Source organism: Phytophthora cinnamomi (genome assembly GCF_018691715.1).
Source record: "Phytophthora cinnamomi strain GKB4 chromosome Unknown Contig0, whole genome shotgun sequence".
Taxonomy (NCBI): domain Eukaryota; phylum Oomycota; class Peronosporomycetes; order Peronosporales; family Peronosporaceae; genus Phytophthora; species Phytophthora cinnamomi.
The window spans coordinates 2,663,693-2,674,766 of record NW_027150933.1 but is presented as its reverse complement, the minus strand read 5'-3'; the positions used below and the strand labels follow the sequence as shown (position 1 = coordinate 2,674,766).

Below are 11,074 nucleotides of genomic sequence, written 5' to 3'. Positions count from 1 at the left end.
GCATGTTGGTCGACGCCGAGCTTGCCGAGGGCCCATTCCTTGGCCTTGCCGGAGAGACGGGAAAGTAGGAAGTTCACTTTGGCCGACGACGCCTCGATCAACCTCGACGCGATCGCGATATCAATCTCTCTGAACCAGCGGTTCAGAGGAAGACGATCTGGGTCCGTCCCAGAATATGAAGAGGTCTCCATCTTCACGGCGTCGTTCCGTGAGGGTTGCGAGGGAGTTGGTACTCGCCGCTTTGCTTCGGCGAGCTCGCGGACCATGAACACTTGAATGGCTTGGCGATGCTGGTCGGGGGTCACTGAACTCAGCAGCGACGTGACGATCACTTCTCCTCACACCGTCTCAAGGTGGTGGAGCACCTGTCACTCGATTGACGTGAGATAGGGGAAGGCTGCATGCTCCAGCGTCATGGCTGGAGGTCCGGCGGGCTGGTTATCACTCTTCTCGAACTTGGTCATGGGAAGGACTACGAAGTGCTACCAGGTGTAACGGGCCTGGTGTATGCCCATCACTGGCTTACACCTAGCTGTCGAGGAAGCATCTTGGTCTCAGTAAGACTGAGAACTAAGTATTAAATCCGATGTAAATTCAACTCTGATTTATTATTAGACCGGGGCGCGAGCCCTTAGGACTAATGTGAACCACTCAAACAAAGGTCGACAGCCGATTAGCTGAAAGTGGGGTCTGGCTTCCCCACCTTTCAGCCAATCAGAGAATGAAGAGTCAGCACACGCTAGTCGTGTGCCGACCATGCCTACTTATGCAATATCATAAAGATGTCTAGCTACTTATGTAAATGGAGGGCCCATTACAGTCTTCCGGTCGCGCGAGCTTTAGTGGTGAATGGGATCGCTTGTTGCCACGTCTCCCGGTCGAGATTGGCCTGTTCGAGCGACCGGAGGCAAATCTGTAAATGGCTCGTACGACAAATGCGCCCGCTCGTGAAAGATCCACTGGCTCACGTGCCTCGACCTTTCACACGAGCCACCAAGCAAGATGTTCACAGTGATCATGTCCTTCGCGCGTCAGCAAAACAAGGCTTGGCTCCGCCACAGCACCACGTATCCGCTTATTAAGTCTTGGGATTACGTCATTGTAAGCGAGAAAACCCCGAATGGCCTGGTGACTCGCGGCATTCGGACTTTCTCGTCCTCTAAGGACTGCTAACTTGCCTCTAATCTGAGCTATAACATTAGCACAGGTTATAGCAAATCCCACCTTGCACCCTAGTCTCGTACATCTTATTCTCAGTTTAAGTCATCAAATTAGCCAAAATATGTGAAAGGCACAATACGACTCGTAACTTACGAGGTCGCGTAGCCGCAAGAAACCCGCGCGAGGAGCCCGCGAAGCGTGGCCGAGCGACATTTGCGGAGGCTGGCCCAGCGCCGAGCATTCCAGCGAGCCGTGCACTGTACTTGGCCGAACGTTCAATCTTACAGTGGAGTCGTGACACAGCTCAAAGCTTCCATTCATCCAGGTCATACCATTGGCGGAGCGAACAGTGCTTTGAGTAGATTTTATGCTGATCCTGTTGCCAGCTGGCTGCATAGAAACTAGAGCCGGTGTTTCCGTCAGGCTTTCACGGCATAAGAAGAATCGCACGCTTCACTGGTCAATGCTTCAATTCATCAAGGTCATACAGCCTATGTACCGAAAGCGTACGAAAAACCCCGCAGACAACCGCTGTGGGTTTTACACGTCCTACGTTCGATACTGCTTCGTTCACCTGACAGAGGATACTTGTAGATGTACATAAGTAACGAGTGGGCTCTGACGAGTGAGCAAGCTTATCAACTATCACGGTTGGAAAGTAAGTTTGTTTCAGCAGCCACCTTTCAACTGTAGAAAATGCACCACAGGGATTTTGAATGGTTAGACACAGGCTGCTGGCTGTGGTGTTCCGCCGAAGTCTTCGAGATCCCCGGGACTTCGCCGGGGTCAGCACGCACACGGCGCTGTGGGCGGCGTGGTGGATGACAAGAAGCCTGTGCGTCGTGTTACTAGAGCCCTCGGTTGTGCTTGAGGATGACGACAGGGGCGCGCGAGGAGCTCCAGCACCAATCGTCGCAGGGAGCCTACTGCAAACGCTACGTGGGGGCCGCGAGGGCAGCCACTGCCGGCTGATCAAGAAGAACTCGGGCGACTCGGTCGCCTCCAGCGAAGTCACGAATGACACCTGGCAGCTTGAGGTGCGGCGCATGCAGCACCAGCTACCTCGTAGCAAGGATTGATATCACTCGAAGGTTTAGTCGTCAAATCATCACTTCCGTGGTTGGCTGCTCAAACTTACGCTTTCCAACCGCCTACTGTACATGTATTTTATACATCTAGTACAGTACGGTACATGTAGACTGTACTGTCTGTAGCTGCGGCCGCAAATCCCGCACACGCGCTTCATGACACCTTTTCTGCTCTAGAACGCCAGAGACAACCTCATCGAAAAACATAAGGTCCGATTCGGACCTCATTCGATACACCCGCATCAATGCTGGACCAGAAGACGTTGGTCGCCGTGTGCGACTGGATACCACACTTCCGAATCAGCCATTTAAGACACAGGGTAGCTAGAGTTCACGGAGGAAAATGAACTTCCGCGCCTTCCTCCTCGCTGCAATCGCCTCGCTCGCCGCCGTCAAGGCCGACGTCGACATGATCAACCACGACCAAGTGCAGCCGTTCGCCCAGCCCGAGCCCACCACCGATGCCGAGAAGACTGCCGTCAAGTTCAAGCCGCAGCTCCGCATCTCCTACGGATGTCACCCGTACCCTGCGGTGCAGGCCAACGGCTCGGTTAGCGCCGGCTTGAAGTGGACTGGGTGGGCGGACGGTAAGTGCAAAGGCTCCGGTCTGGGCTCGCAAGTGTACTCGCGCTCGGACTGGTATAAGGACAAGTGGGCCATCATGTACGCCTGGTACTTCCCCAAGGGCCGGCAGTACATCTCCAAGTATCGGTCGGGTCACCGCCACTTCTGGTCGTACGCCATTGTGTGGACTGACAGTGACAAGCCCGACAACTCGACTATCAAGGGCGTCTCCATGTCTGCGGGTGTCGGCTACAGGAAAGCGACCCCGCCAAAGTCCAAATATGTTGTTGACGGAGTGACGGTCAAGTTCGAGTCGTACTACAGCTTTTGGGGCAGCAAGCTGGGTGTCCGCACCACTACGAAGACGGGAGAAACGCAGGATCTCATCACATGGGAGCAGCTCACCGATCAAGCTCGAACTGCGCTGACCGATGCCGATTTTGACGTGGACTGGTCTTTCCGGAAGGTTGTGATGCCGATGTCGGACGACGTCTTCACGGAGAAACTCAATAAGGCCTATCCGTTTTAGATAATGTAGTGTACTGCTAGTATATCAAACACAATAGCATTTCTCCTTGTTTGCTTTAAAAAGTGATATTATATTAGTTATACAGTAGTGCATGATCTAATACGAAGTCCGTATTAATAGTAAGTATGATAAAGATAAAATATCTACTATCATGACGTGCATAGGCCAAGACTTCCCAGCAATGTACCAAATTGTTTACAGAATGCTGCAAACGTAGACTAACCAGACGTAATACTGGGTCACTGAACTGTACAATCCTACTGGGTATTATGTTTGATCACAGTAGTTTACGATTTTAGAGCCTTCAGGATCTATCCTGTGCACTTTACAGTAAAATAGACAAACTATTTACCTACACAGTACTAACTGCTCTGGCCGTTCAGGACCAGTCGTTTAATGCAGATTTGCCCCTATCTCACAGATGGCTGCACAGCAATAAATCCGGACATTTCTCAATTATGAAATCTGGCTTCCTCGTAAGGTAATAGAAGTGTACAGCAATCCTTTACATTTCTATACATGTACATACAAAACTTCTTCAACCACGTATTCCGTGGCACGGATGATGCGAGGTTGGTTTTGGCTTTAAATTGATGAAGTTTATGTAAAAAGGGCCATGTTGGTTATAGCAGCGCGCGACTACATTGACCCCCCCCCCCCCCCAGGATCATACTGTACGCCTCCTTGGTCATGAGGATCATAGCGCAGGTCTGGAGCAGTCTTCGACCCTCTTGAAGCCAACGATCGGCCCGTCACGCTGCGTACGGGTAACTTCAGCTAACTAAATAATACATGTACTGTACTGTAAGAGAGGTGCTGCTTCTGCGAGCACAAATCCCGTACCCTAGCATTCGCATTTTTTGTCTGGAGAAGAGGACATCGCTGGGCTAACCTGATGCGATTGTGATTGACAATCCGTATCCCTTCGTGGGCTTTGCGATGAGGTTGTGGAGCAGTGCCGTCCCATCAACTTGAAAGGCGCAGCTGGCTCACTTCAACTTTGGCGACGTAGCAATCTCCATTATCGTGACGATGAATCTGCGGGCTTTCGTCCTTGGCGCGGTCGCCTCGCTCGCCGCGGTTAACGCCGACGTCGTCATGATTAACCACGATACTGTCAAACCGTTCGCGCAGCCGGAGCCCTCCACCGAGTCCGAGAAATTGGCGGTCAAGTACAAGCCCCAGCTCCACATCTCGTACCGATGTCACCCGTACCCTGCGGTGCAGGCCGATGGCTCCGTTAGTGCCGGTCTCAAGTGGGCTGGTTGGGCAAACGGAGACTGCAAGGGTTCTGGTCTGGGCTCGCAAGTGTATTCGCACTCGGACTGGTACAAGGACAAATGGGCCATCATGTACGCCTGGTACTTCCCCAAGGGCCGACAGTATATCCGCAAGTACAAGTCCGGCCACCGCCACTACTGGTCGTACGCGATCGTCTGGACGGATAATCCCAACCCGGACAATTCGACCATTCTCGGAGTGTCCATGTCGGCAGGCGTCGGCTACAGGAAGGCGTCTCCGCCGAAGTCCAAGTACGTGGTCGACGGAACGACGGTCAAGTTCGACTCGTACAGAAGTTTCTGGGGCAGCAAGCAAGGCGTGAGACTCACTACCAAGTCCGGCGACACCCAGGATCTCATCACGTGGGAGCAGCTAACGGACAAGGCACGGACGGCGTTGAGCGACGCCGACTTCGACGTCAATTGGTCGTTGAAGAAAGTTGTGATGCCGCTTAAGGACGATGCGTTTACGGAGCGGCTCGAGAAGGCTTACCCGTTCTAGTTGATTGTTATACCCCCACGGGCATCCACGTACGTTCAGGAACAAAATATATAGCGATGACTCGCCATTTTGATGGTAGTTTACATATTTTAAAAAATATTTATGTCCTCCTACTGATCCAAGTATACCACCAAGGCTCGTTGTGTGTGTGGTTCTCTTAGTTATGTCTCAAGTAAGGTTTGATGCATGTAGTAGTAGCGTCGGAGTCAATTGTGATGCAAACTACTACGGTAAAACTGGGTATTTTATCGGCAAAAAAGAATCAGATGACAAATTCACAGCTTTGATTGAATTTGCAAAAATCAGCGTTTTGGTTGCCTCTGGGCATCTAGCTAGAGCTCAATTTCGGTTTGTAGATGCCGTTTGTACGTTGGCACCGTCAAGTTGAACGCAGGCACCTCGCTCACGAGCATTTTGTTGAGGCGCTGCAAGTCACCATTGTTTCTGATGTACGACCTCAGAAGCTCTCCAGGTGGGGTTGCCGCCATCGCCAAGAAAGCCCGAATACACAACATTGTGAGCTGGATATTCCGCACACTGGCACATCTTGCAATCGCAGCAAATACCTCAATGCCCAAAAGCTCATTGAACGGCTGGTATCCTTGTTCCGAAGTCACCCTTTCGGGCCCGGAAACGAGACCAGCTTCTCAAATAGTCGAGGGTGCCATCTATTCCGCGTCATTGTGCTACCCCGGAATTTGCGAGGCCCTTGTGACGGCGGATCCAACAATTATTGCCGACTCTGCGCCCAATGCGTGGTTGTTACAGGGAGGGCCCGGCTTCTCCTCCGCCGCCAGCAACCGTAATCGAATCGGAATAAACTGTGTATCAATATTTTCGATAATAGAATCCTTACTAATATGTTGTTCGTTTCTGCAGTGGAGCAAGGAATGTTGGATCTACACACTCAAATGGGCGCTATCCGGATACGATCAACGTTTACACGATGGCCCACCGTGGCATGGGGCGCAGCACCCGCCTCCTGTGTGGCAGCTGGCGACGAGGTGCGAAATTGATCTGACGGAGGTGCCATCCTGCGCCAAAGACTTGCACTTAAAATATGGAAGCCTCGCTTCATTTTCGATGATAAGTGCTGCAACTGACGTTTCAATGCTTATTGGCAATTACACGAATGGGGCCAACTCTTCTGTGAATGGAGTAAGTTACGGTACTACGTCGATGAAGCGCCTCATGCACCTGAATACTATCAACGTGAAGGGCTACATCCTCGACAGCGTGTTATCGTCGTCAGGCTTATCGGCTGGCAAGTTTCGATATTTTTCTAGGACTGATATTGATCAAGGAGATGTGGGTGAAGTGTAAATTGCGTTTTCCATCGGCCAATCTGTCGTTTGACCTTCATAACCTGATTGAAAAGTTTGACAACGACCGCAACTCAACTTGCGCTGCAGTGGTGGCAAGCGGGGGCCCGGACATGCCGCAATCGTACACGCTCCGATTTATGTTGGGTTCGCTAATGGGTGCGGCATCGACACAAACGCTTATTCCACCAATTGTGTACAGGCTGAGTCGTTGCAAAGATGGCGAGGTTATGACCCAGTTGTTCACATCTGCGCCGACAGCGAGATCGTCTGGCCAGGTGGACACGCAGTACTCGGCTTTACTTTACTACCTAATCGTGTTATCAACCTTCACCCTCCCAAGCCGTGATGCTGGCGGGAATGAAGGGTTCAAGCATCGTCACCAGAAGTACATTTCGCCAAACTGCACCTCTGCACTGCACTGCGCTTAGTCGAAAGAGAAATCGGCAGCTTGTGATGAGTACAACTTCGGTAACTATGGCGCCGACGGGGTCATTTATCAGCGTGACCAGTACTTGAACAAGTCTGCAACGGCGTCAAGCAATACCAGTATGTTAATACTGAGTGACAAACTGGGCACGCAGACACCTTCCAAGTATGCGAGGTGCCTCCTGGAAGCGCTTGGTACCAGCAAGAAAGATCTGGTCATGCTTGACTACGAGGAACTGGTAAAGCAATATACTTTCTCGACGGATGTAGCTACTGTGAGGTGCTCGGCTTCTGGAAATCTAAAAATGAGGACGATTGCTGTGTGTATTCTAGAATTGTGCCTCAGCGTAGTGCAGATACGGATTTACATTGATAGCTGTTATAATATCATGATAAGGTCATGATAAGTGTTGAGTCCGCAGGTAGTATGTAGATACAACTGCATGTTATAATAATGCATGTGCCAAGTGCGATACGGAAGGCACTTTCCAATCATAGCACACATGAATTTGACAGTGATAGTTCAATTATTTTATCTTCATACACGTGATATTTTTTTAATTTATATTAAACTACATGTGCTGCATGGCTCAACATTATTTTGCGGGCGCTGGGGGAACGATTTTGAACATCAGTATCCGAGACGAACAACGTCATATTTCTAGAAATGTTTAGGATGAAGACCTCCGTACTAAACAGCGCCAGTATCCACAGATGGTTACACTGCAGCAGTGTCACTGTAGCAAGACGTATCCCAATCGAGTTCAAGAGTACTGACAAATACACTGGTGATGAGAGACGAAATTTTCGGGGCAAGGACGACGAGGTTCCCACGGACGATTCGGAGAATGAGAATGAGCATTGGCGCGTAACTAACCATTTTGAATCGAATGAACGCTGCTCTCGCCGGAAAGGAAATAAACGATGAAGTTGAACAGCGTACGTTTATCAAGCTGTACGAGAGCGGACACACACCTGCCAGTTTGCGAGCCAAGATCATGGGAAGAAAATCAATCTTGTGGAGGAATGCAATACCTGGTACAAGCGTGCTCGGGAAATGTACAGCGTAGGTGTTCCAAAAGATGCAGTTATGCAGAGAAAGCATTAATAACCGTCTAGCATGCGGTACAGGCAGTTTCAATTGCCTCGAGTCCGAGCCACTTGACTTCCACTTCCCAGCGGCGTGCAGCTTCGTTAACACCTCTAATCCGATCGGAATTCCGGATTCTCCGTTATGTTTAACATATGAATTAACGTATACCGGAAAATCAGTACAATATATCATGATTCAAGCCCTTTCGCATGACACGTGGTCAAAACGAGTCCACTGATTGGCTAGACTAGGGTGATGTGCAGAACACGAACGGCGCAGAACACTCTGCATTGCAATCTCCCTGCAAAACCGCTATTCCCAACAGCAACGACGGGACAACCAAGGTCTGCCGAAAACGACAATCTCTCTGCAAATCAACTCTCAACTCAATTCTCACTTTAGTTATCCTCCTCCGCCTCCTCCGCTACCTCTGGCCTACGCTTCTTGACGAACCGGATCTTGTGCTGCAAGTGCGGCGGGATGGAAGTCCCATTCTTCCAGCTCTGATGCCACACTTGATCGCACGTGAGAGCGCTGCCGTGCTCCAACCGACGCGGTTTGTTGCAAAGCGTTACCCTTCCTTTCTTCTCGCGTGAGCATGTTGCGCAGAAGAAACTTGTCTCGTAGCTCCGCACGCCAGCACCAGCATACGCAGAGCAGACTTTACACAGCCACTGGCGCCGCTTGCTCCCATTCATCTCGACAGTCTTCTCTAAGATGTGTGGAAGGCGTGGTAGTGGCTCCGTTACGAGATCCTCCAAGTCGTCTCCACCAACAAAGTCTTCATTGGTTTGGTTGAGCAGGTCGATGTGGAGGCGCCTCATGAACGCTGCATGTGTGGGAACCGGCTTGCCGCGTCGTTGCATCGCAATTTTGTGCACGATGAACGCATTCACCATGGCTAGATCGACCAAGCCGAGAAAAATTGTCTTGTAATACTTTCTCATCCGAATTGCACGCTGGATGGAGTATCGTTGTAGTCGTATTTGATCGTGAACATCTACGCCTTCCATAGCTTCATGGTATTCGCGCACCAGCCTAGGGCAGGGAACTGTTGAGACTGAGCCATCGCGCTCCCGCCGAGTGACTTCAGTTAGCTGGGTTGAGCAGCCAGTGCCGAGGAACCGCACGGGCTTGTTGTCCATCCAGGCCAGAGCCACAATCTCAGGATGATCTCGCCAGACACCAATACGATACGTTCCGCGAGGCATCCACTTGGGTCGCTTCTACTGCGTGAAATCAATGGCCTTGCACCAGCCTCTGCGATCTTTTCGCATGGTCCCAACGTGGCAATGCCCCATACTGAGTAGCTTGTGTGACAACGGGATGGAAGTGTAGAAGTTGTCTGTGCAGATCAGACGCTGAGCAGGCTGACCTCGGAGCACGTGAAGAAGATTCTTGACCCAGCACGTTGTGCTGCATCCTCGTTGATGTTCGCCTTCCCGCAGTAGATTTCAAGCCTAACCGAACAACGAACGCAACACGTTCAGCATCCTCCTGAATAAACTGCGGAACATACTGAAGGTATAACGGATGATCCGTTCAAAACAATTCCGTACCTGGCGCAATACGCGGTCTCGGCGCAGTACGTCAAGTAGAACTTCGTACCCCATTTGTTAGGCTTCATCGGCATGAACTGGCGCATCGGGTTACGGCGGTGCCGCATTGGAACCATCCCTTCATCGAACGAGATGCGAGCCCCCATTCGATACCCGCGGAAGAACGTTTTCTGAAGTACTCGGATAACAGGTCTGATCTTGAAAGCTCGGTCACCACTATCAGCGTGCTTGGCATTGTCGTTGAAGTGGAGGTAACGCGCGACATCGTGAAAGCGGTCGCGACTGATGAATTGCCCGAACGTCCCGCGTGACAGAGCTCCTTCAATCTTGGTGATCCAGTGGCGACTTATACTCTCACGTAGAGGATCCAGTGATCGTGCAATCAGAAGGCCTATGCATCGTACGAGTTCGTGAGGCTGTATCGGGTTCTTGCGCTTCAACTTTGTCCTGTACTCTTCAACAGAGAGCACAATGGTGGAAGGGGTCGTCTCACGCCTTGCACGAGCTCGTGCTCGCATTCCCTGCGCAACCTCGTCGATGCTGTCGGTGCGGTATCTGTTCGTCTCCTTGGCAATCATCCGCCAAAGCTCCTTGGGCAGGAAAAGTAGAAGATTGCTAGCGGGCTCTCTGCATACGCAAGCGCAGCTCTCGTTGGCCCCGACGGACCATCATACAGCGGCATGGGATCGAGAAGAACTTGGCCGGCGTGTTGCTTGTCGAAGCTATCCCATCCATCAGCCTGCAGCTGTTCTAACTCCTCATCAGTCAGCTCGAACTCCACTGGAAGTTCATCGACGTCAAGACCTTCGCCTTCTTCGGACTCATCATCACTTCGGCTCTCTCGCGGAGCTGAAGCACCATCGTCGTCTGTATCACTTTCGTCCTCATCGAGTAGGATGGATTCTTCGTCGCCCTCTGCGTCAGAGTTCAGTTCGAGTAGCCAATCAGCATCATCGGTATTGAGATCGTCCGGTTCGGTGGATGCAAAGAGTTAGACGCGCTTCAATGCGTCCAAGAAGTCATCCGAGTCGAAGTCGTCCAGTGACACAGCCGTCGTGGACAGACGAGCACCAACTTGGTTGACACCCTCCTCTGTAACAGCATCTTCAGTCGAAGGCGCCGAATTATCCGTAACGGCGAGTTCAGTCGCAGACGTGACGTCCACAGGATCCTCCGTAACAGCGTGATGCGGAGAATCCACAACTGCTTCAGTCGCCTCCGGAAGTTGTAATGCCACTCCTTCCTGAAGACAAGGCGTCGACTCAGTGATGGCTTCAGCTGGAAGATCCGTAACAGCTCCGTCAGTTAGCAAGACTTTATCAGAAACGTTTAGGCACAAAACCTACCGCTTTTGCGCCTTTTCGAAGCTGTCCGTTTTGTCGCTGCCCGTCGTTTTCCCGTCGAAGCACCCCGTTGGACTGGCACCTGGACGGCAGATTCACTCGTTGCGGCTCTAGCTTCAGGTACTGTTGGCGGCAACGTGCCTTGCGTGTTGGAAACAAACTCCAGCCACCCTTGACGCCGGCAGTAGCGCATCAAGTTGTCCT

The 11,074-nt window shown here is 51.4% G+C and overlaps 2 protein-coding genes across 2 annotated transcripts; both read left to right on the top strand.

Moving 5' to 3' along the window:
- Positions 1 to 3,045: 3,045 nt before the first annotated feature.
- Positions 3,046 to 3,342, top strand: IUM83_02054 (necrosis inducing-like protein NPP1 type; the record flags this gene model as incomplete). The annotated part of the gene is made up of 1 exon (XM_067925950.1): positions 3,046 to 3,342. One exon carries the CDS (start codon positions 3,046 to 3,048, stop codon positions 3,340 to 3,342), a length of 297 nt encoding a protein of 98 aa, XP_067800827.1.
- Positions 3,343 to 4,374: 1,032 nt separating this feature from the next.
- Positions 4,375 to 5,124, top strand: IUM83_02053 (necrosis inducing-like protein NPP1 type; the record flags this gene model as incomplete). Its single annotated transcript, XM_067925949.1, has 1 exon — positions 4,375 to 5,124. The coding sequence occupies one exon, from the start codon at positions 4,375 to 4,377 to the stop codon at positions 5,122 to 5,124; it is 750 nt and encodes a 249-aa protein (XP_067800653.1).
- Between the last annotated feature and the right edge of the window lie 5,950 nt (positions 5,125 to 11,074).